Source organism: Cebus imitator, unplaced genomic scaffold (assembly GCF_001604975.1).
Source record: "Cebus imitator isolate Cc_AM_T3 unplaced genomic scaffold, Cebus_imitator-1.0 Scaffold2, whole genome shotgun sequence".
In the NCBI taxonomy this organism is placed as follows: Eukaryota; Metazoa; Chordata; class Mammalia; order Primates; family Cebidae; genus Cebus; species Cebus imitator.
In genome coordinates this window covers 11,277,756-11,303,776 of record NW_016107317.1, presented here as the reverse complement: position 1 = coordinate 11,303,776, position 26,021 = coordinate 11,277,756, and the positions used below count along the sequence as shown (strand labels likewise).

The following is a 26,021-nucleotide window of genomic DNA, read 5'->3' as shown; positions in this document are numbered from 1 at the left end:
TTTTTTGTATTTTTAGTAGAGACGGGGTTTCACCATGTTGACCAGGATGGTCTCGATCTCTTGACCTCGTGATCCACCCGCCTCGGCCTCCCAAAGTGCTGGGATTACGGGCTTGAGCCACCGCGCCCGGCCTCGACATAGTCTTAATAATGCATTTGATTGGGCCAAAATCTGACAATCCCTTCAAAAGATATCATAGATCAAAGAATTAAACAAAAATGGTAAACAGTCAAGCTGATAAAATGAGGCACTCTTTAGACATCCAATAATATAAGTTCTAGAAGTAGCATTTTTTGTTTTGTTTTATGCTTCTTTATTCTAACTTATTTCAAAGAGAATTTAAGATAGCTGATAAGAATATGTAAAATTCAAGATATAAATGAGAAATAGGTGAGGAACAAAGGAATAAGAAGAAAGAAAAAAAGAGAAGATTAAAATGTACATGTATTGAGTTCTGTACACTTATGATGCAGGTGGCAGATTTGGCCCTAAGCTTTTGTGTGTGTTTTCTTTTTTCTTTTCTTTTCTTTTTCTTTCTTTCTTTCTTTTTTTTTTTTTTTTTTTTTTTATATTTTTTTTTTTTTAATTTTTTTTTTTTTTTGTGATTTATGCACCCCGTGACTGACTTCAGATTTTGTGACTTTTCGTTTTTTTTTTTTGAGACAGGGTCTTGCTCCTTCATCCAGGCTGAAGTGCAGAGGTGAGACCTTGGCTCACTGTAGACTCAACCTCCCATACTCAAGTGAGCCTCCACCTCAGTCTCTGGAGTAGCTGGGACTAAAGGCAAACGCCACCACAAACAGCTAATTTTTAAATATTTTGCAGAGACGGGGTCTTGCTATGTTGCCAGGGTTGGTCTCAAATTCTTTGGTTCAAGTGATCCTCCCACCTTAGCTTCCCAAAGTGTTGGAATTACAGGTGTGAGCCACCACGCCAGGCCTCTTTTCTTTTTTATTTGTATGAATTTATGGTGGACAAGTGTAATTTTGTTAAATGCATAGATTGCACAGTGTGAACTCAGGACTTTTAGGGTATCACCCGAATAATGGACATTGTATCCATTAAATAATTTCTCATCATCCAACTCCCCTCCCTCCCCCCACCACCGCTGCACCGAGCTTTTTAAGGAAATTTAAAAAGGAAGGCCTAAGCAGTTATGAGTCACTACTTGTATATGGTAAAAACAACCCAATTGCTTGGAAGAAACACAGATATGGCTGATGCCTGTGAAATCAAAGTTACCAAGTTCTGTAAGAGGCCATTGTAGAGTGAAAACAACAATGTCCTGATCATATAATAACTGACTTTTCTTAAGAGTGAAAAGGGAACTATTAGACATTATCCTGGGACAACAGGTGTAAACTGGGACAATCGTCCCAAATAAAAATATATGCCTACATTGCAGATAGTAAACATAAGTACATGTTTTATGAAGATTTTTTTTATTGCAACACATAATACAAGCCAATCATTGAGCACAAGATAGCACTTTAGTAAAAGCAGCTGTATTTGAGATTAACATATTATGATTGGTTATAACTTTTCAGCTGATCTAGTCAAATGGTAGATTTCAGAGGACCCTGGAGTAAACTCTAGGGTTCTTCAGGGACTAGAGAGTTATAACTGGAGTGTCAACCAGGTGTAGGATAATAGGGGATGGTGAGTGAATAAGAACAAATCCATCTCTTGCTGAATTTTGTTTCCAACTAACCAATGGGATATAATGGCGTACCCATAGAGTATGCTTATTTGATGTCTATGCCATCTGCCCTCAACATTCAACAGATGTTTTTAAACATCAACCGGGACTTAATTCATCCAAGTAATTCTTGCTTGTGTTTGTCATTATGTTGAAAATATTTAGGAAGGTATCCAATTACATGGAAATGATTTCTGAATTAATTCTTGACTTTTATAATGTAAATATTTCATTCTTTTTAACAGTAAACATTACCGACTCAAATTTTCCTCTGTCTCTGGCTTCTGGAGAAATGCTTTTCCTTGATCTTTTAATAGAAAGAGCTATTAAAAAACAGCTCATTCAATTAGAGGCTACATTAGTGCAAGTACAGAATTCCAAACAAGGGAACTAACAGTTGAAGGAAGACAGTGGGTCTCACCTTTGGTCAGATGCCATCTGGTGCAGGTCACTGTGGATGTCTGTTACTAAAGCAGGACACTGACAAAGTACTGGGCCCCAAATGGCAACACTGCCATTTCCCATAATTTTCAAGCCTCTTTTCTAATTTCTAAACCTCAATCTTACCACCATCCCCTTTATTGCTGCTGTCAGATGACTTGGCCTCAGTGAACTCATCAGTTACTTAAAATCCCTTCAGATGTATCTGTGTCCACGTTGCTTTGGCTAGTGGAGGAGGTGTTCCCTCTTCCTTTTCAAGACACATTCTTCCACTGGATGTCACCTCTTCAGCCTCCTCAGGAATCCTGTTTTGCTATTTGTTTACACTCTATTCTGTATCTCCTCTCACTTTTTCTAGGCTCTTACTTGTCAACATAGAAAGGAGGTCAAGTGTCCTTTATCTTTAAATAAACCAGGCCCACCCTTTGCCCTCCAGCTTCTGCACTATCTTTCCTTTCCTCTTCACAGATTCTAAAAAGGGAGCCTCCAGGCATTATCTTCCTCTCTAACCTCCCATCCATGTTGCCAATCTCTTGTAATCTAGATTCTGGTCACTTTCACTACTCTGAAACAGCTCTAGCCCAGTGACTTCCTAGTCGCTAAATCCCAAGAACAATTTTCTCTCATCCTCTTATAGCATTTGTGACTATTGACTTCTTTTAAAACTTCCCCTCTCTTAGTGTCTGGGACAGTACTATTTCTTGATTTTTCCTCTAACGTGCCTGGACATTCTTTCTCAATTGACATTATGAGCTGTGTTAAAAGACAAAATCACAACAAGTTTAGCTTAAAGACTTTCATTGGCTTTTATTTGTAATTTTATAATTGAGCAACACCACATTCTATAAGTGAGAATGAGTGTTCCGATGAGCTGAGCAGAGGAATTTGGCTTTATAGACAGAAACAAGCTGAAGAAAGCAGAAACAGAGAACAAAAAGCAGATTGGTTGTTTCCAAAGTTACTTTCCTTATAGGGTTAAAATAGAGGAAAATTCCTTAGCATGCCAACTCAAGTAAACTGGGCCCGTTTTGATTGGTTGCTATGTATTTCCTGCCTTTTTTTTTTTTTTTTTTTTTTTTTTTAAACTGGCCTGTTTTATTTTTTTTTTTGATTATGTGGCACCTAGCATGAGTAGCATGAGTGACTCCATTATGGTTTGGTCTGGTCTGCTGGGGCCCAGTGTACGAGGCTAATCCAAAACAATGTCTCCTATAAGTTTTACATAACAGTGATTTGATCATCCCTTAATGTTGGCCATTCTCTATACACAATAAGCATGATGGCTTCAACTAACACCTGTTGACAAATCCCAAATCTGTAGCTTTGGGCCAGTTCCAGGCTCCTGATCTGAATATTCAAGTGCTTACCCTCGTTGAAACTCAATATATCTATAACAGAACTTATTGGCACCTTCCCCTCCATGCATTTTCCCTATGAACTAATGTCATCACCTTTTTTCACTTACTCAAGACACTCATTTGGAAATTAACCTTGATACTTCCTGTTCCTTTCCTCCTACATCTACATCTAATTGGTCATTAAGTCCCAATTCTCTCTTGAATCAGTCCCTTGCTCTCCTACATCACTGCCCTAATTTAGGACATTTCTCAGTGGAAACATAGTAATAACATTCTAACTGGTTTTCCCACACTCCTCCTGCCCTTTGTCTATACTACTGTCAGACTTTCCAAAGTTAAAAGTTTAATTGTGCAGAACCTTTTCAATCGTTCCCCATTATCTTCATGACACATTCTTAGTTACTTAGGATGGCATCTAAGGCCATTTGTATTCTAGCTTTGCTGAAAATAGTCAATCTAAACTACTGAAGTCCCTTGAAAACATCATGCTCTCTAACCCCTTTCCCTGAGTTACCTGTGCCTTTCCCATCCCCACTAGTTAGTCCTTCAACAATGAGTTCAGAACTGTCCTCCTGCAGTGTTTCCTTAGCCTCCCCAGCTATGATTAGGTGCCCCTCTGGTATATTTTCACAGCACCTTGTGTTTACTTCTGTTAGGGCACTCAAATCAACCCTGCAAGTGCTTATTTATATATCTGGACCTCACCTTTATACCATAATAGGTAGCATTTGTTGAAAGCTGTGTATTAGGTTTTGTATTAAGTACACTGCATGCATTATTCATTTAATCCTCATGACAAACCTTAGGAAGTGGAACTAATACTACCTTCAACTTGCAGGTGAAGAAACTGAGCTTAGAGTGGTTAAGAAACTTCTTCCATATTGCAGAATTATATCCTAATGTTTTTTGGGGGGCAAAGATCATGTCCTATATGCGTATGAGGAGAATGTGGCAAAGTCTGGCACATGGTAGCACTTCAATAAATGTTTACAGGTTAAATAAATGAATGAAGAGCTCCGAGGACAAACCTGGGACAAACGAACAGAAATTAAGAAGTGGCAGATTTTAGTTTAGCATAAGAAAAACCTTGGCTGGGTGTGGTGGCTCATGCCTGTAATCCCAGCATTTTGGGAGGCCGAGGCAGGAGGACTACTTGAGCCTAGGAGTTCAAGACAAGCCTGGGCAACACAAGGAGACTCTGTATCTATAAAAAATTACAAAAAAATTAGCTGGGTATGGTCGCACCTGAATGTAGTCCCAGCTACTCAGGAGACTGCGATGGGAAGATTGGTTGAGACTGTGGTGAGCCAAGATTGTACCACTGCACTCCAGTATGGGTAACAGAGCAAGACCCCGTCTCAAAAAAAAAAAAAAAAATTTGAATTAAAAGAAAAGAGAAAGAACTTTATATTAGTTAGACCATCTAGTGGAATTGATTTGTCAAAAAACAGGTACATATAGCACTTATCATACTGAAGAGTATTTATACATTTGCATTTCCCCCCTTGTGAGTAGGGGGTATTTCTTACTTAGCTTTTATTGCTCAGGGTCTAGCCAAGGGCTAGAGATGCTCAGCAGGTGTTTGTTGAACTGAATTGGTCTGAATTTAAAACCCCTACAAACTCAAAGTGGATATTTTTAGCAGAAGCTTAACTCTCATTGTTCTTTATTTCTTCCCACTAATATGCTCTTTATTTCTTCCCACTATTATGCATTTCTTTGAAAAAACTTTGAGAATAAAGACAGGAAAAAAATTTAGAGACTTCATTTGCTGCTAGTAAAATTTCTATTAGAAAGTCAGTAAGGGCTGGGAATGTGTCTTTTTATCACTGTATCCTTAGCCTAGTACATAGTAGCCAATCAATGAATACTTGTTGGATGAAACATACACACACAGACAGACACTCCCCAACAGTGTGCTCTTTACTCCCAGATGCGACCCATGGAAATATATGCCATAGAAGGAATGTCTACATTAGGTGAGAGATTGGACCAGATCAGTTTTAACACACTGAAAAAAAAAGTTAAATTATACACATTGGATCCCAAAAGTGAAAGACAAGAGAAGGAAAGAGAAGAAAAGTACTAAATCACAATTGTCATTCTCAAAGCTGAGGCAAGACTCAAGTAGTAGAAATCTTCCTCAAATATCCATAGGCAGGTAGGAAACAGCAGGCTGCATTACCTCTGCAGTCCTGACAAATGTAAGGTTATTTGATTCTCATTTATTGATCCTAAATATCCAACTGAAGGCTGTATTTCAAGACACTGATGGCTAGGTACAGAATTCGTTAAAAATTATTCTCAGCACTAAGCATATAGCTGTAAAAAGAGACAGAAGCCTAGGTAACATAGTGAGACCCTGTCTCTAAAATATGTTTAAAAAAAATTAGCCAGATGTGGTGATGCATGTATGTGGTCACAGCTACTCTGGAGGCTAAGGTGAGAGGATCACTTGAGCCTGGGAGGTCAAGATCATACCACTGTATTCCAGTCTGGGTGACAGAGTGAGACCCTGTCCCAAAAATAATAATAAAATAAAATAAAAATAGAAAGAGAGAAATGATTGACTTCATGGAGTTTATATCATTCTAATGGACTATGGGTGGGGAGACAAATTAAACAAACTATTTTAGATAGAATGTCCACAGAAGGTAGTAAGAGACCAGGAAGTGGCAAGATTAAATAAACAACATGACAGTGGTTGCATCTTAAAATGCTAGGCTCTGCAGTCATCGGTACTAGTCAACGGAACCTTTGAGTAATTTTTGACACTAACTTGTTAACACTTCGAAGCTCCATTCCTTTCTGAGGGTCCTACTGTCTAAATTTCCCACATACGTTGTTTATAACTGCTCCCACTTCTCCACTGGTTTCCAGCCTTCCTCTCCTCTGGGCATATAAAAAATGACTAAATTTTTCTCTTTTCAAAAACCGTCAAAAAATCTGTTAAGAAGCATATGTCAATTTTCTATCTCCTATCTAATTTTTGTTCCTGTTTTTATCTCTCTCAAGTCTATTGCTCAACTATTCTAACCATTCATTAGAGTCTCTCTTTTTCATTGCTTCAGTAATCCAGAATAATCTATTTTTATGTTTACCAATCAGCCTTCCTCTCCTCATTTAAAATATCCCAATTTTGTTTTTCCTCCATGAAATTTTTCCTAACTTAGAAATAAGGTTAAGCATTAACATATTAGCAATTATACAATTACAGCCAGAATTTGAAAGTTATGTCATAAAACAGCAAAACATGTATAAAAGGATTACAGCTAGATTTTCCATGTTTTATATTCAAATTGGTTTATTAACATTTATATTTCTCTTTAGCTGTGTACAGGACCTCAAGACACAGACTATTTTTTTTTCAGCTATATTCCATGATTTCCAGCACAGGCCCTAATAAACATTAGATGTCTTGATAGGCTTCAGATCCAAATGATGGAGATTATTGTCTGCCATTGTGGAGTTAATATATAAGAATCACAAATACCTCCATGCAGTATTATTATCTCTCAAAGAACCATAAAGTCTAATATTTGCTTTTAAAAATGTAGCTCTTAAAGCCTTGTTGGCTATTCTGGGCACACTGTCTATGTGGTTAGCCCTGCTCCGTTAGGAGCAGTTAAAAAAATTAATTGAAGGCTGGGCGCGGTGGCTCACGCCTGTAATCCTAGCACTTTGGGAGGCCGAGGTGGGTGGATCACGAGGTCAAGAGATCGAGACCATCCTGGTCAACACGGTGAAACCCCGTCTCTACTAAAAATACAAAAAATTAGCTGGGCATGGTGGCGCGTGCCTGTAATCCCAGCTACTCAGGAGGCTGAGGCAGGAGAATTGCCTGAACCCAGGAGGCGGAGGTTGTGGTGAGCCGAGATCGCGCCATTGCACGCCAGCCTGGGTAACTAGAGCGAAACTCCGTCCCCCCCCCAAAAAAAAATAAATAAAAATAAAAAAATAAAAAAAATTAATTGAAAAAAGGCTTATCACTCATAGCAAAATAATATTTTTAAAAGTCCAATGAGGCTGAATGTTCTTTATGACCACCATTGTATATCTTCCAACCTATACCATTTCCCTCTAGGATATACTTTGAGTAGTTATCACTTCAAATTTAAGCAGTACTTTTTACGTAGGGTTAATCAAATACAGTAGAATATTTTTTCCCAATTTTAAAAATAAATAATATTAGAAGTATGAAATCACTCATTTAATATTTCAGAGTAGTATTGGAGCTAGTAAAATCCAGAACTCCTATTTTTGTTTTGGACAACTCTTGTATATTTACATATTTACTATACTTAAATATTAACTATTACTATTGTATATTTAAATATTTATATAGGATTATTATAAATTATAATAACTACAGAAGAAACCATTTAAGCTCTAGGGTTTGAACATATTGAAATAAATATAAATCTGCTTACTTTATGCAAGGAGCATATGAGAAATATCCAAATGTTTTATAACATTTTCCTTTAACTGTAATAAATGACTATGCTGGAAAAAAACAATTATTTTATAGTACAGGGTCTCAGGGAACATTAATCTCATTTCAAGTAAAAGCATTTTAACTTTCTATAGCTGATTTAATAATCTAAAAGTACTGGATGAAATACCTACATAAATGTGCCTGGCACAGGGTAGGTACTCTGTGCACATAATCGATCTAAATGTAGAGTCTATTCTTTATGTATAAGTCACATGATCCAGGATTTCTTCTGCTCAGACACCCAGATGCCATGATTGAATCCAGAGGTGATTACAGCTAGCTTCCAAATCAATAAACATCCAAACATTTTCAATGTTTCTCACTACTGTGTATGTCTTAGCCAACTTCAAAACAAATAGTTACTTTTTCTTACACAATCATGTATCACTTAATGACAACCATATATTTTGAGAAATGCATCATTAGGCAATTTTGTCATTATGGAAATATCATAGAGTGTACTTACACAAACCTAGATGGTATAGCCTCCTACACACAAGGGTATATGGTATAGCCTATTGCTCTGAGGCTACAATGTGTACAGCATGTTACTGTACTGAATACTTTAGGCAACTGTACCACTATGGTAAGTATTTGTACATCCAAACATAGCTAAACATAGAAAAGGTACAGTAAAAATATACTAGTATAATCTTATGGGACCCTGCCATAAATGTGGTCCATAATTGACTGAAATGTCATAATGGGACACATGACTGTATATATTTGTCATAAATGATAGAAGTTTGCAGTTAGTTTCTGTAGTACCCTACATTCTATCTGGCTCAAGTTCATTAAAAAAATACAATCATGAATCACTTAATAACTTTTGGCTTACATAAATTCAAAGATGGCTGGCACCTTAGATTTATTTATTTGAAGACAAGGTCTCACTCTGTTACCCAGGGTGGAGTGCAGTGGCATGATCATGGCTCATGCAGCCTTGACTTCTTGGACTCAAGTGATCCTCCCTTCTCAGCCTCTTGAGTAGCTGGGATTACAGTTACACACCACCACACCTGGATGTTTTCATTTTTTGCAGAGACAGAGTCCTATTATGTTGCCCAGACTGCTCTCAAACTCCAGGGCTCAAGTGATACTCCTGTCTTGGTCTCCAAAGTACTAGGATTACAGGTTTGAGTCACCATGCCTAACCTATAATGCTTTAACACTCCAGTTAGGGTCAATCCAAGTACAGTTTTGTCAAAACATTATTAACCTACATAAACATGGACTTTAACAGATGACAGTATAGTGTTTTTGTTTAAGCTGTCCAGGCTGGAGTAGAGTAGCAGTGTAGACTGGACCTCCCAGGCTCAAGTGATCTTCCTGCCTCAACTTCCCAAGTAGCTGGGACTACAGGTGGGTGCCACCACGCCTGGCTAATTTTTAAATTTTTCTGTAGGCACAATGTCTCATTATGTTGCCCAGGCTGGTCTTGAACTCCTGGTTCAAGCGATCCTCCTGCCTCAGCCTCCCAAAGTGCTGGGATTATAGCCATAAGCTACCATCTAACTTTAACAGTTTTTNTTTTAATTACCAAGTGAAGTATGCAACAGAGACTCATCCTTGCTTCTCAAAATTGTGTTTCACTTTTTTTTTTTTAAGAGATGGAGTCTCACTATATTGCCTCAGCTAGCCTCAAACTCTTGGGCTCAAGGGATCCTCCCACCTCAGTCTACAGAGTAGGTAAGACTACAGGCATATGCCATGTGTTTCATCTTTTTAATTCAGAGGTGCAGGGAAGCATGTGATGATCAGGGATAAGGAATATAAGAAGGGTCAGAGATTTTTTTAAGTGTGTGTTTTAAGCAGCCAAGTCGGGTTTTTTTGTTTTTGAGCCAGGGTCTTGCTCTGTGGCCTTGCTGGAATGCAGTGGTGCAATCATGGATCACTGCAGCCTCAACCTCTCACGCTCAAGTCACCCTCCTGCCTTGGCCTCTGAAGTAGTTAGGACCACAGGTGCATGCCCAGCTAATTTTTCATTTTTTGTGGAGATGGGATCTCACTATGTTGTCCAGGCTGGTCTGAACTACTGGTATCCAGCAATTTTCCAGGCTTGGACTCCCAAAGTGCTGGAATTACAGGTATATTGTGCCTGGCCTAAGCAGTCATTTCAGAGGTCCCCCATGGCAAAGGCTCTGCTGGAGTATGTCCTGTTGTAAGGAAGAATGACCCACACATAGAGTATGTTATGTGTCTTAGAAATTGGTCAAGTTCTCTCAGTTGTATTTCTGCAATATTCCTCACATCTACTCTCTGTCTTCTCATTCTGTTAATGAAGCCCTTACTTCCAGTTTCCTGTTTTGTCATGATAGTGGTTTACTACATTCCTTACAAGTCACCTCCTGTTCTCAACCTCTGTCAAGACAACTGTTTTCACCAGTTGTGCACAAGTAATAATTTTAAAAGTCAAATATATGTTTAAACAGTCAAATCTGTATATATCTGCAATTATCTACAATAATATAATTCCCCTTCACGTATTTTCATATGCTTGAATAGGATGGAATTCACTGCAGAAAAGCCTAGGGTCCAGGAATTGTATATATCCCTGCACATGTGTATGTCTATCATTTGTGTAGTACAACAAAAATGACTGAAAATAATATAGCCTTTGGGAAAACAGTCCAAATCCCAGATTGGCCTCAACACAGCTTTCTGGCTTCTTTTTCACCCTCACTCCCACAAAATGGGCTAATTCAGTGGGCCATTCACCATTCCCAAATCATGCCATACACTTTTGTGCCTCTGGGTCTTTGATTATCCTAGCCCTCCCTTCCCCCTTCATCATAAATATGAACATTCTTACTTTAAGATACACTATTCTTATAAAGCTTCTAGACTTCTCCAGGCAGAGCCAATACCTACATCACACTCCTTGATCATATTATAGTAGAATTACTCCTATGTCCACTCCTCCTTCCCACCACTCATGAACTCCAAAACTTAAGACACTGTGCGTTATCTTAGCACATTGCTTGGCTAACAGTGTTACATCCATGATAGTTTGAATGGAGATAGAAATAAATAACAGCAACAAAACATCTGGTTCAAAAGGATATTAAATAACTCTCCAGTTGTTTAAAAGACTTACTATTTAAGCTACTGCATGAACATCTAATTTTAAAAGTCCTTCAAGGATGGAAGTCTTGAAATTTCCATTAGCAATACTTTTCTGTATCAAATAGTCCTTGCTAAAAGTTTTGTTTTACAAAGAAAATTCTCATGATATTCTGCAAAAAGGATGCTCAAATTGCCAAAATATGAGTTTCATACTACCTATTAAGGGTCCTCTAAAAAGCATAATAATCTAATTAAGAGAAAACATGTTTTACCAGACGTTCCAAATATGTCTATCTTTAAACTGATTTACTAATTAGATAGCAGTATTCTTGCCGGTTTTCTTTTTCCTTTAAACTCAAAGAATTTGTTAATATATTTTCTGTTTCCTATTTGCTCCTGACACTTTATTATAGTTTATGGTCTTCAGTATTAGATCCCCAACTACAATATACAAAACTCTTTGATTATCTTAAACACCCCTAAATCTCCAAGGAATCTGCAAATTTCTCTTTCTAATAAGAAAGACAGCAAAATTCTCTACATTCCCTATAAATAGGTATCATACTTGAAAACTGAGACTTTCCCAAATGTCTTTGCTTCAGGGATCTGAGGATTTATTACTATTTGCACAGCAGTGGAGTTCCTTCATTTTAGTAAATATGTACTTAAATACTCTTTAGCACATCCAGTAAATTCTGAAGAACTCCAAGGAGCCTCTGACAGTTGAGATGGGAAACCTATGGGAAAGCATTTGGAGAAGCTCTATAACATGAAGTAACAGGAAAGAGTGGGAGAGATGCCTTAAATTTTGGGAAATGATATGAACTCTAGAAAGGAGCGGGAAGGTAAGTAGATAAATTATCTTCTTGGGAGGTAAGGGTTAAGAGTGAAGTAGAAGGCTATGAAAAAAGTTTCAGATTCCCAGAGGGCTAAATGTTAAAGTGAAATGAAATGAATCAGAGTACCCTGATTTCTATACCTCACATTTTTGAAATGCTTCATGGTTTATGAACAGATCTTTTATATGGTTAGGTCTACAGCTTTTCAACAGATAAAAACAGCTGATCACCATCTTAAATATGAACTTGTAAAATAGTGTCCTTTTAAAATATTCTATTTCTTTCAAGTATAGAGAAGAAAAATGAATATGCATGAAAATACACATTATTTCATAATAATTAACTTTATCAAATCAGGAGCTTATTAGGTTTGGATTAAAAATTGACTCAAGAATTATATTAGATTTATATTAACATATTAAATAATATATAATGAGCATTATATCAGTTTTATGAGTTATTATATCAAAATGGGATTACAAAGAATGGGTATAGGCCCACGTCCTCAAGGAACTCACATACTAGTAAAGGACTGGGCACTTTTGGTTTTAGACACGTGTTCAATTTTTAACAATATGTAGACCAGCATTTTCCATGAAACACCAATCTCAGTAAAAGGGTAGGTTGATTTAGAAAATAGGATATACCCAGAGGATAACATTGGAGGACATTAAAGGCACTGAGAAGTTTTGTAGTAAAGACGTTTAACTTTGCTTAACTTGGCATTTCTCCAAGTATGTAACTGTGTATTTTTTTTTTTTTAAACCCAATATCTGTATACAGATCATGGCACATTTTGGGAAATACTGGTTTGGGCACACAATTTAAAAGATGCATTTTTAAATGTTTCCAAAGGCACTGAAAACACAAACTTTTAACATCTTTCTCATTTTTGGAATACAAAAGAACAAATTAGTAAATTCTTAGGAAAGTATTCTGAAATAATTTGAAGCATGGGGTTAAGGGATACAGAGGGAATAACAAATAGAATAGCTTTCCAAAACCACAGACAACTATCTTTGAGTTATGCTTTATGAAGACTAAAAATAGCCCTAAAATTTTTGAAACAGATGACTGACATATATCATTTTATTAAAATCTGTTTTACCTGAATATAGACTATTGACACTGTTTTAAAGAAATATCTTAATCTGAGATATATTTTACTTTTATTCTTTATTACATATAAAGGCAAGACATTATATGCTCCATGTTCCATTTGTTAGCATTATCTTTCTGTACTTTTTTCTTTTCTGATACAGGGCCTTGCTGTGTCTCCAAGCTGGAGTGCAATGGTACCATCACAGCTCACTGCAGCCTGAACTCCTGGATTCAAGCAATCTTCCTGTCTCAGTCTTCTGAGTAGCTGCGACTACAGCTGTGAGCCACCAGGAATGGCTGATTTTTCTGTAGAGATTGGGGTCTTGTTTTGTTGCTCAGACTGGTCTTGAACTCCTGCGCTCAAGCAATCCTCCTACTTCAGTCTCCCAAAGTGCGGGATTACAGGGATAAGCCACTACGCCTGGTCTTTTCTGTCCTTTTCTGAATTTTAAGTTTGTGCCTACTCTTCTCTCTTGATGCTGGCTAATGGAAATCCGATATTTAGACACTTCTAATTGTTTCTCTTTTTAAATAAAAACAAACTTAGCATAGCAAGAAGGGAAAATATTCCCTCTTCCCTATAGCTGCAGAAAAGCAAATAGAATTCTGTACAATAAAACTGTGTTTAAAAATATTGCTTCAAACAAAATAGGCTTCCTGGACACCTGGATTTGAGTGATGCTATATTCTATGAAAAATAACATAAGTTTAAAGTCTATAATTCTGATTAGTTGTCTAATTTAACAATTTGTCTTCTTAATATTTAAAATAAAATTTTAATTCCTGAAAGTTGCCTTTGTAAATTTGTTAAACTGAGGGGAAAAAAAAAGAATCATGGCACAACCCCTTTCTTGCAAATACATGGTCACACACATATTTTATTATGTATTATTTTTTATTGAAAGAGTTTTGTTAAATCTTGTTTACATGAGTAATTGGTGCTATTACTAAAACAAAACATTGTGTATAATACTGAAGAGGGAGCTGGCAGCTTGGAGAAAAAAACCAAATTGGCTTCTAGACATGCAGGCTGTTCCTAAGACAAAGTAGTAAAAATTTTTGCTTTCTCCATATTCTTCCTAGGTGGCAGAAAAAGTGCTGTCCTCTCCTGAGATGATACTTTATCAAAAGTCATAAATGACTGATTCTCCTCAAAATTTGAGTACTTCTTGATTGCAGACAATTGTAAAAACAATAAAGATTCCTCACTTCTAGAGGAGCTAAAATATCTAGTTCTTAGTCTCCTTTGCTGTGGGTATTACAAAATACTGTTATTGCTACTAAACTAAGGCTGTGGTGGCTGGGGGCAGTGGCTCACACCTGTAACTTCAGCACTTTGGGAGGTCAAGGAAGGCGGATCACAAGGTCAAGAGATAGAGACCATCCTGGCTAACACAGTGAAACCCCATCTCTACTAAAAATACAAAAAATTAGCCAGGCGTGGTGGTGGGCGCCTGTAGTCCCAGCTACTCGGGAGGCTGAGGCAGGAGAATCACTTGCCCTGGGAGGCAGAGGTTGCAGTGAGCACCAGATCGTGCTACTGCACTCAAGCCTGGGCAACAGAGCAAGATTCTGTCTCAAAACAAAACAAAAAACCAACAACAACAAAAAAACAACTAAGGTTGTAGTGATTGCTTCATGTTTTTATTTTAAATTTTATTCTGAGTGGAGACATAGTCTTGCTATGTTGCTCAGGCTGGTCTCAAACTCCTGGGTTCAAGGGATCTTCCCACCTCAGCCTCCCAAAGTGCTAGGATTACACAGATGTCAGCTTGAGCCACTGCACCTGGCCATGTGGTGATTTCTTGTTAATAGGCATTGTTGCTCTTATATTTATTAATTGATTTCCTCTGCTAACTCATTCACTTGTTACTATTAAGATTTCTATACAAAAATCACAAACTAAACAAAGATAATTAACATAACAAATAAAATCATCCCTCCTGGAAGCTCTCTGTAAATATTCAGGTTAATATCATATATGTGTTGTTCGTTAAGTTTTAGTATAATTATGTGTACTTTTGTAGGATGGGTAGAAAATACATTTGAGAGCTGACGCAATGAGTATTGGTTAAGTCTTTATTTCTAGATTTGGAATAGCATTCTGCCTATTTATAATAACCTGGGAATAGACTTTATGAGATAGATTGTAAAAGTAGTTTATAACTCCTTGAGATTTTGCAAAGCATTTGCTACCTCTCCATCTAGAAACAATAGGGAAAGTATAACACCAAGATGGGATTCTAAAGAAACTGAAGTGGCCAGGCACATTGTCCATTTTTCTTAAGAAATCTTCAGCAACAAGGATTGGATTTTGCAGGTTCATGAGTGGAAGACAGAGCATGAAATTCACCTCTGGGGGCCCTTTTCAAGTCCTCCTGAGTACTTGTCAGATACAAAGGTCTTCTGTCTGGAATCTATGTTTTATGTTTAATATGTTCATCTTACCTATCAATTTCTTATTACTAACCTTTGGTTTCTCGCAGTGTCTAGAAGAAAGGTTCCTGGATACTTCCTACTTAAGTCACCAGACTAGTGGTACAGCTTACAAATAGCTTCTGGTAGTGCTGAAACTAGAAATTATCTAGACAGCTAGTTGACCTTCTGTCCTATTCTTGGCTCGTATGGAAAATTCAACCCCATGTTTTAGACATGTCCAAAAAACCTTCCAGACATGTTCCAAATAAGTCCATCATGAAGCAACTAAAATTTTCAGAAGATAGCATTTAACTTGCCCATCTATCAGTAAGGTCTTGCTTTTGACCTCATTTGATGGCTCCTAACTAGTAATTTGTCTCCCTTAAATACAGTCTAACTTTTATTTTCATGCATTGAGGATTGGCTTGGCCACTTCTGAACTGGATCCAGAGACTACATTAGTTTAAGGCAGATCTACTGATCTAAAAGTCTTCCTGGAGGGAACCAATTTAGTCATTTTCTTTCTGGAAAATAAATCCTTACTTGAGACCTGTCACTCAAAACAAGAGAAAGCAGGATTGTTAATCTCTCTTTCATAAAAGAAGACTGGCAAATGATCATCACTAGAATGATAGGTGCATGACATTAAGCAAGCACTGTGAGGGTTGCTTCTTGTTACCTTAGTCTGTTTGGGCTGCTATAACAAAATACCATAGACTAGGTGGCTTATAAACTTAACAAATTTGTATCTCTCAGTTATGGAGTTTGGGAAGTCCAAGGTAAAGGCATTGGCAGATTTGGTGTCTGGTGAGGTCCTGCTTCCTATGTAATGGTGCTTTTGCTGTAACCTCACACGGCAGAAGGGGCAAACCAGTTCTCTGGGGTCTCTTTCATAAGGGTACTAATTCATTAGGGTTCTGCCCTCATGATTAAATCACCTTTCAGAGGTCCTATTTCCTAATGCCTTGATAGGATTTCAACATTCAGACCACAGCACTACCCTACCCTTCCTGAACTTTCTGGCTTTGTTACTGAGTCTGAATTATAATCTAAGAAGTATCTACTATCAAAGGTTAACTAAAACTAACTTTACTAAAAATAATGGACTATACCTAGTTATTTCTCTACATTCTTGAATATGGAAACTCAAAAGCTACAATAACAATACATTCCATAAATGCTAGATCTGTTGTCAGTTACCACAAGACACTAAAGGAGAAACCATACCAGTGCCTTTACCTAAATAACATGCACGATGTTTGGACAGTTGGAGGTTAAAGCCTTTAATGTTCAGAGTATGGCACTCATTTGTCACAATAAAATTTTGGGGAAAATATGGAGGTAACTGCTTTACATTTGGTAAGTGATATCCCTGAATTCTTGCACTATGTTAATGGAAACTAAGCTGCTGATCCTAGGCTGGACTAAAATGCTACCTGGCACTTTGATTCTGGGTGAAACCTCCAGCTTTAACTTGTGACTTTAAGAAACAAAGTATGGACCAAGTGCACTGGCTCACACCTGTAATCCCAGCATTTGGGGAGACCAAGGTGAGAGGAATGCTTAAGCTCAGGCGTTCAAGACCAGCCTAGGCAACATAGCAAGACTTGGTCTCTATAAAAATAAAAATAAAAAATTAGCTGGGTGTGGTGCTGCCTGCCTGTAGTCTCAGCTACTCAGGAGGCTCAGGCGGGAGGATCACTTGAGCCTGGGAAGGCTGAGGCTGCAGTGAGCCATGAGTGAGCCACTGCACTCCCGGCCTGGGTTACAGAGCAAGACCCCTCCCTCTAAAAAAAAAAAGAGATCATGGTTAAGACACCTATTTCATCTGTTGATGCTCAGTCATACATATCAGGCCTGGCATTTTTATCTTTCTTTACATCCTGGGGAAATCAGTCGTTAACAATCTGATTGAGGTTATATGCAATATAGAAAGACCAAAAACTATTGAAATAAGGGAACAATGGGACTTCTCTAAATCTGCCTACTACTGAAAGGATGGCCACAGCACTAAGGTCCTATAGAATCACATAGCTTATCTAGCAAAGGAAGGGCATGTACTCTTATCAGCCAGGAATGATACTCCATATTCCTGGCAATTCATATCAAAAATAATTTGCCAAGCTGCACCAGACAGAGCTAGGACCTTTATACATAGGTGGGTAGCCTTCTATAGGCCCTTTAGCAGTTATAGATTATACAAGGTATTATTGTGAGTCTAAAAAAAGTTAGTCTATTATATATGTAACAGTAATATGAATGTTTAGTAGAAAGAGCACTGATTTGGGAGCCAGGAGGGTTAAAGTGTTTACATTTTAAGAATGAGCTAAATGTATAACTTAAATCAAGTGCATCGGCCTAATTATTGGAGCCTGAGTAAAACACATGTTTTCTCTCAAATATGCCCTTTTGCTTCAGTTCAGTAGGGAATAGGCCAAAAGGGAAAATCTGAATGTTAACATATATGTAAAACATGATGGGAAACTACCCTCTCTCTTCCACCAAAACAATGCATGGAGTGGTGAATTTTAAATAGCAGTAATTATTCATATGAGACTCTAATTACCCCAAAAAGGGCACAGAAATAATTCATGTATTACTAATACTCACTGAGCAATTTGGAATATGCACAGATGAGGACAAAACTAGCTTTTTTTTTTTAAAGATTATGGTACACTGCAGTCTGAGGTAGTATCCTTAAAGTTCAAATTAAACATTGGGCCCACAGATAAGCTACAAAAATTGATTTGGCATAAATTAGCCCTATGGATGAGCTCTACAAAAGCAAGGTCTGGGCCAACACCTACATACACTCGCCAGAAACTGCAGCAAATAGAAGCAGTGCAAGTAAGCCAAAGGGGAACACGAAGATGGCAGTGTAACCTGGCTACACCATTGAAAACATTCTGATGAATGCCACCCACGAACACGAGTACACGCTACTACTCACAAAATGGTAATAAATTCATATACATCCACAGGCATTCCCAACTAGTGATGAATTATATTTGAAGCCTACTTTAATACTGGCTAACCACAGTGACTCACGCGTGTAATCCCAGCCCTTTAGAAGGCTGAGATGGTTCGATGGCTTGAGCACATGGATGGCTTGAGCTCAGGAGTTCAAGACCAGACCAGGCAACACAGCAAGACCCCTGTCTCTACAAAAATAAAAATTAGCCAGATGTGGTGCTACTGCACCCCAGCCTGGGCATCAGAGTGAGACCCTGTCTTAAAAATAAATGAATAAATACACTAATTAAGGTAATCACCCATCTATCAGTTTTCAATAGAGGACAAACCAAAAAAACAGTTATGTGCATTTAAACTCTTTTATAAGAATATATTGTATGTAGTTCTTTCTTTAGAAATAGATTTTTTGCTTATTTGCCATAATTTTTTCAATTTGATAAACTGAAGTAGTATTCATTCAATTTCAAAATGTTTTTCCCTAGAGGCCAACAACCCACAAAATAAAATGCAGCACCTGAAGCAATCCTCCAAACTTACTGCCATTCGCAAATAGAGTTTTAACCTTTTGGGTATCACAGGGTCTTTAAGATGCCCACACCTTCTCCCCAGAAAAATGCAGTACACACAACTTGTTTCATAGAGCTCATAGACTTGTTGAACACCATAAATAGGCCACAGATTGACTCTATTGTCTAGCGGGGAATATACTATTATTTCAAAAGTCTCTTAGGAATGGCAGCAAGGAGTGTATGTGCAATGGGTATAAATCCACCCAGGCTTTTGTAGTTGTGATATTACTACTATTTTTGGTGGCCTCAACTTTAATGGAGCAGAAAAACAATTGAGGTTAGCAAATAGTGTGTAAAGGATGGATTCAGTTCACTGGGAAGAGAAAATTCCTGCATACCCTAAAGAAAGAGAAGTTTTGCTTCAGTTTCCAGAGAACCAGAAGGACCATCATTTAACTTCGAATTAACATTGAGTCTGGTAAGTAGGAAATGTCTTTAAATGGGGTTAACATTAATAGACATGAGAAATAGAAACTACATTCTTATTTAAGCTATCAGTAATCACTGATGGCTAAATGTTATTAATATTAGTATTGTTAGTAAGAGGGACATTTAGTTATAAAACTATAGCACAATACTCTAAAATTTTCATCTTTGTTTAAAATACCTGGAAGCACTATAGTTAACTGCAAAATGTTATGTCTGTTATTTTGTACACCTGAAGGACTATTTATGTTTCTCATGTATGTTATCACACAAAGATTATTCTAGAATACTTTTGAGTTCTACATAATACAAATCATGTTAAAGAATCATAGCACCTTTAAAAATTGTTTACACTGAACTGTTATTTAGAGTTTTCCTTAATGTATAGCATAAGCTTCAACAATTTACAGTGGCTCAGGTTGAATATCTATTTTGATGCTATATATGAATAGTTTGATATGTTTTCAGAGAAAAGCAAAAGCTAAATAAATTATTATTAAGTCAACGCTACTGACTCATGTAATTACTAATGAAAACTATATATACTTTCATAAAACCTAATTATTACACAGTTTTGCATTTCAGCTTAATTCCTATTTTATTGTTTTGCCAACAAGACTGCCAACTACTTAAACACTACAGCTAGTCAAGAATTAAATCTGCATTAAATACATAATTAATTTGTCTTTGGGGTTTAATTTTTTTTAATTAATAGCAAAGTGCAACGTCAAGAAGAGTCAATGTACCAAAAAATTAAAACAGAAAATCAAAATTCATTAACTTGTTTGCTCAGTAGTATATTTTTTACATTCACTGAACATTCCCTTGCATTTCCCATAATTAAAAAGTTAATTATTGGAATCATATTTTTTGTAGATCCCAGTTTTCAAACAATGTGATTTAAATGCTTGTAATTAACATTATTACAACACTTTGAGTAACACTGATCCTAACACTAAAGTGATGCTGTTTTGTGCATAATTAAATTTGTTTCTATTATAAACAGAATTTTAAATTTAACTCTATGGTAAAGACCCTGCTTAAGTATTAAAAGTTAGGAACCCTCCAGTCTGAATATTTTTATAACTATTTTTGGCCGGGCATGGTGGCTCACGCCTGTAATCTAAGCAATTTGGAGGCCAAGGCGGGCGGATCACCTGAGGTCGGGAGTTCAAGACCAGCCTGCCCAACGTGGTGAAACCTCGTCTTTCAGGAAATTTTTTTTTTAATTAAAAAAAAAAAAAAATATATATATATATATATATATATATAATATATATAAAACTATTATTGTTTTAAGAGACAGAGTGTTGAACTCCTTGGCTCAAGGGGTCCTCCTGCTTCAGCATCCCAAGAAGCTGGGACTACAGGTGTGCACCAATGTGCCCAACTTCACTGTAACCTTTTAAAGCTAGCAGTTAACAAAAATCTAGTACTGAAGTACTGTTCCTTGAGGGTCAAGTAATTTTCCCTCTCCTCACCTCTTGTCTAAATATTCAAGAAATATTTACTCAGTGATTTAGTAATCTACATTTAGTTGCAAATATATTTACTACTAAATGTAGATTACCATTAATAAATAGTTCCTTGGTTTAGTATTTATGTTCCTTAAAGTTTTCAGAAGATATTAAGTACTATACATGGAGTATTAAAATACTATAAACTGTGTTTAATGAGCACAGTTTTTAAACAATTTTTCAGTGATTGAAACAGATGAAATAAATAAGAATGGACAAATGTAGCACATTAAACTCATAACAATTTTTAAAATTCTGGATTAAACAACCTAAACAACTATGAAACCAGCTCCCTGTCAAAAGCACATCTGGGAATGCTTCTCCAAAAAATACTGTAATTGTCTAAAATTTTATTTTTTAGTTGTCTTATTAAAAAGCCTAATTGAAATTAAAATTATCACTTAAAAATCAAACTGGATTTAATATCCAAAGCATAATCTCCAATATCTACTGAAAACAATTTTTAAAAATCCCACATTTCTGATTTCTCTTTAAGAGAAAAAAAATTGAAAAATCCCCCAAAGCTTGTCAGACCCTTTTGGGCCAAATCATTCAGAAATCTATCTATAAAAATTCAGAATATATTCAGGGCATCAAAATTACCCTACTCTGCAGTAGAATAAACTATTTTCTTACCTTTTAAAAGCTTTGTTATCAATACTACTTAGAATTACCACCAGAGTATCTGCATTAAGATTATCCTAATCTGCAGCAGAATAAACTATTTCCTCACCTTTTAAGAGCTTAGTTATCAGTACTCCTTAGAATCACCGTAAAAATGGAACAGCATCTAGGACTTAATGTTGTAATCAAATTTTCAAATAAGACAAATCAGCCCACATAAAAAAGTATAGCAGTAGGTATAGGCAAGAGAAACCACGAACGAATTTTCGAATCTCGCCAAAGTATTTTTCTTCTAACATCATGTTTAAAGAAATACCAATTTAACTTCAAAAGCCTTGTTTAACTAATGAAACTATTTTTGAAAATCTTAGAGTAACCTAAAATCACATTTTCTCTACTGAGTTGGCATACCAAGTCCTCAATTAAGTTATTTCAGCTGTTGTAATCATACACCTGACATGCTTGATTTGAAATTGGATACAGTTTTTAAAGGTTTAGTTGAATACATTTTAAATTTATCACAGTTTCCTAATATTAAAACTGATGGTAGGAATTAAAAGTTCAAATAAAATAACAGAAACCTCTAATTACGGTGCGCAGCGTTTGCAGTTACAAAAGCAACGCTTTACATTTTTCCCATCATAAGGGCTTTGTCATCAAAATAGTAAACTATACAAATTGAATTGCAACAATTTCCACTGATTGGTAATTTTTTAATAGGAACACTTTCCATTAATGCTTGAAAACTACCAACTACATTTTATTTTATATCTTGTCAAATTAACTGGAGAATATCTATTGTAAAGTTGTCAGCACATCTCTTAAATTACTTTGCTAGGATCCACCTGCTCTATGCTGCCCACTATAGGAAATGCAATACAGTAAGAAGAAATGTAATACTATGAACGAAGGTAACTTTAGTACAATCTCATAAAAAATATACTCAAACTCTACTTGGATGCTAAATGTGATGTTCCTGCAAGAGATACAGACTGATTAGTGGCAATCAAATTTATTAACTCTAAAGGACATCAGTAAGAACAGACAGGACCAGAAATTGTATCTTGGTGATCCACACGCCTGAAGTAGTAACCGGATGCGGCAGAGGATGGAGCCTGGAACTTAGTGATTGAGGCGCAGCCTGCTGAAAGCTGCACTTCTGCACTAGAGATTAAATATGAGGGTCAAAATCAACAAACAAAGCCCCTTTTTAAAAAAGTCATGTAAGCACAAATGATTGCTGCAACTGGACAACATCATTTAAAATAAATTATTCGTGATGCGTATGTTTCAACAAATAAACCTTTTCTTAAACCTTTAAGTTACTCTTGCAAGCAAATATCGTTAATAGCTTACTTTTGTCTTACATTTTTCTAGTCACAGGAAAATTGAAGCATAAGTAATTGATAAACATCAAGTTTTGTGTTTATGCTTTTGACCAGAGTATACAGTGTTAAGAATTTAAATTATATCCATCAGATATACTTTAGGACTCCATTTTGAAGACAGCCTCTTCTACAGAAAACGAATTTTCAATAGTCAGTTCTCCAGTTTCTCATCACGTCTTATTTTTAAAAAAAAAAAAAAGACTTCAAAACGTTAGTATCACTCCAAGTCTTTAGCCTTTGATTCTTGCTCTGAAAAGCAAAACACACTAATTGTATATGTTTGTGTATGTACACGCACATATTAATAACAGCAACTTAAAAGTGGCAACCGCCTCTTGAAAAGTAAAAATATGTCACCCTTCCATTCTGCCCTTAAATGAGAAATAAAGACAATAGATTTGCCCACTGCAGACTGGGATACTAGAAAAGACGTTCTAAGTCTAGCCTGCGACAATATTAACCTGCAATCTTAAGTCCCAACTCGGACGATTTAAATTTCAGTGCCTCCGTTCCCACTCGTGCCCCATCAGCTCTATCAGCGCCATCACCCCCGGCTCGGATCCGGGCAGCGACCCGCCAGGGCCGCCGGAATCCGCGAGTACCGCCCGCTCCCGGTAACCGAGCTCCCCGGCTCCCGGCCGACCGCGAGTTCCTGAGCAGCAGCCTTCCAGGATTCCCGAAGCCCACCGTTCAGGAGAGCAGTGCCGACCGGGCCGTGGACTGTGGCATTTTAAAACTATCAAAAAGTCTCATTGCACGACTGGCGCGGCCGAGGTGGCCCAGGAGATCCTCCGAGAGTTACCGGTCAGCTGCCGGGAGCGCGGAAGAGCAACAAAAGCTACCAAGGCGCCGCGCAAGTCCCCGGAGCAGTCAGCTCAGCTTCTCCTTCTCCCTCCAGTTACAATTACCCCACAGGCTTCTGGCGTTTCCTTCGAGAAAATGAAAAAGTAAAAACGCGTAGAGGTGGCAGAAGTCGTTGACATTTTCCGTCTAACGTGATCCCCTAGGCTCCATCCCTTAAGTGGGGTTTCCAAACTCGGATGCATCCTCAGCGGAGGTATTCCATGTTGACAGATCTTTTGCCTCCCACAAAATGGGGCCGAAGAGGCGGCCGCTGTCTCCTCTATGGGCGCCGCCATTTTGTGAGGCGGCGGCGGCGCGGCGGCAGGAGCCCGGGGTGTGTATAATGGTTGAATAGAATGACCCCCTCTAGGGAATCCCCAGCACTGCTGGTTACGTAAGGGGCTGTGCGCAAGTGCGGCGTTTAGGGAATCCGAACAACCCGGGCCACGCAGCTCCAAGGCCCACATCTCCACTCCCCCTAAGAGGACCAGTGGGGGAAGGGACAGCTGACCGGGTCTTCCTCGCAGCAGCCTCACCCTCCGTCTCCCGCGGCCGCCGAGCTTCTCCACCTCCCCCGGCCGGGTCTCCGCCCCTCGCAGGCTTCCGAGACACTCACTGGCTTGGGTGTCAGGGACTTCCTAGCCATAACCTTATTTCGACCCCACTTAAGAGACAACTTTAGTTGGGAAATAAGTCCATTTCCTAGAGTGAGCACCGGAAGCACGCTGCACTATATTACATAATATTACACCTCCAAAGCAATGTTCCCACTGGAACCACTACCTGAAATAATAATCTATCCAGACCCTTACTACCCTGTGACCTTAGGTTAGGCGGTGACTTTGTTCGTAGTGGCCGTCACTAAAATGGGAATAATAATACGCTTCACTTACTCTAATCTTAATTAACATTTGCAGTAAAGAGCCGACTCCAACACCCCTCGTAAATGCAAATTTAGGTGATAGTATTTGCTGAGATGTTTTGACTTTCCCATTTAAGGAAAGGTTTTTTTTAACCTTCAAAAATATTTTAAACGAGGATTACATTTAAGACCTTTGAAAGCATGGAAAAACATTTTATTCGACATTTATTTTAAATGCAGTAATCTTTAAGAGACCTTACTATAAAAATGTAAACATTAATTATTATTGTCGAAGTTGGACAGGTTGCATCCTAACCAGTTCAATTAGTTTGCATAACTTTGGTAATAGAATAATCCAGTTTGATATGTGAAGCCAACCAGAGGCAAGATGAATTAAGAGCATTACTCTTATTTCCACAGAACTAGGACAGACAGTTCACATTATATTTAACGTATAGTTTACTAAAGATAGCGTGTGGATAATTCATAGAAAATGTGCTAACCGGGCCCCAAAATACTAGCATAAGGCTCATAAAAACCAATTTCTTTAGACTTTACAAAAAGAGAAGGTAACAAATTGACTTTATTCCGATTTGTGAAGGTTGCGTAGCGTGAGCATCCTTTCCCTCCAGAGCCCCACATCACTTCTGTCGAGCGGGCGGGGACTCCGAGGCGGCCCTTCCAACAGACGGGCCAGGGACGCGAACATCGCCTCCACCCCTAACCCTGGAACAACCGGTAGTGGCCGTTTCCCCGCGCCGCCCCCCTTTCCGCCGGCTTTGTGTGCGTGTGAAATGTGTGGCACATTGCAGACGAACCCTAAGCCCGGCGAGCCGAGTCTATTGTTCCCCGCGAGGAGCTGCCGGGGCGGTGTGGAGCCAGGCGCAGTGCCGCGGCCGGCCCTTGGGGGTCGCTGTGCGGCACTGGCTGCCTGGCCGTGGCGGCGGCGCTGGCGGCGGCAGAGAGGGAGGCTGACTAGCAGGGAAGCAGGCGGCTCAGCTGCCGCCGGTGATTCTTCCTGGGGACGCCCCGGCCTCAGCGGCCGAGGCCGCGCGTGAATGTGTGCGAGGGCTCCGCGGGGCCGGGGCCGAAATACACGCTGTCACCCCGCTTTCTACAAACCACCACACAGACCTCCCCCTCCCCACCCCCAGCCCCGCCTGCCCCAGCCCCGCCGCCGTCGCCGCCGCCGCCGAAACTCTAGAGCCTCCGGCTGCCCCGACCCCTCACCGTTGGCTCGCCTTGCTCCTCGCCCGCTCGCGCGCCCCCGGCAGCAGCACCATGTTGAATCGCGTCCCCGGGCCAAGCCACCTCAGCCGGCGGCGCTGAGAGGCGGGCGAGAGCCGGGCCGCGGGGAGGGAGGGAGGGAAGGAAGGGGTGGGGGCCGCGCTCGCCCCGCGGC

At 38.5% G+C, this 26,021-nt stretch overlaps 1 protein-coding gene and 1 pseudogene across 1 annotated transcript; both read right to left on the bottom strand.

Annotated features, from left to right (window-relative positions):
• The window catches only part of LOC108303849, a 36,368-nt pseudogene extending 10,442 nt beyond the window's left edge, over positions 1-25,926 (bottom strand).
• LOC119471361 lies at positions 22,523-24,469 on the bottom strand. The gene has a single exon (XM_037738844.1). The coding sequence runs from the start codon at positions 24,222-24,224 to the stop codon at positions 23,790-23,792; it is 435 nt and encodes a 144-aa protein (XP_037594772.1). The 5' UTR covers positions 24,225-24,469; the 3' UTR covers positions 22,523-23,789.
• Positions 25,927-26,021: the final 95 nt, after the last annotated feature.

Excerpts from the sequence above, each read along its gene's own strand:
- LOC119471361 (XM_037738844.1), bottom strand. The coding sequence starts at position 24,224 with ATGTGGGCCTTGGAGCTGCGTGGCCCGGGTTGTTCGGATTCCCTAAAC.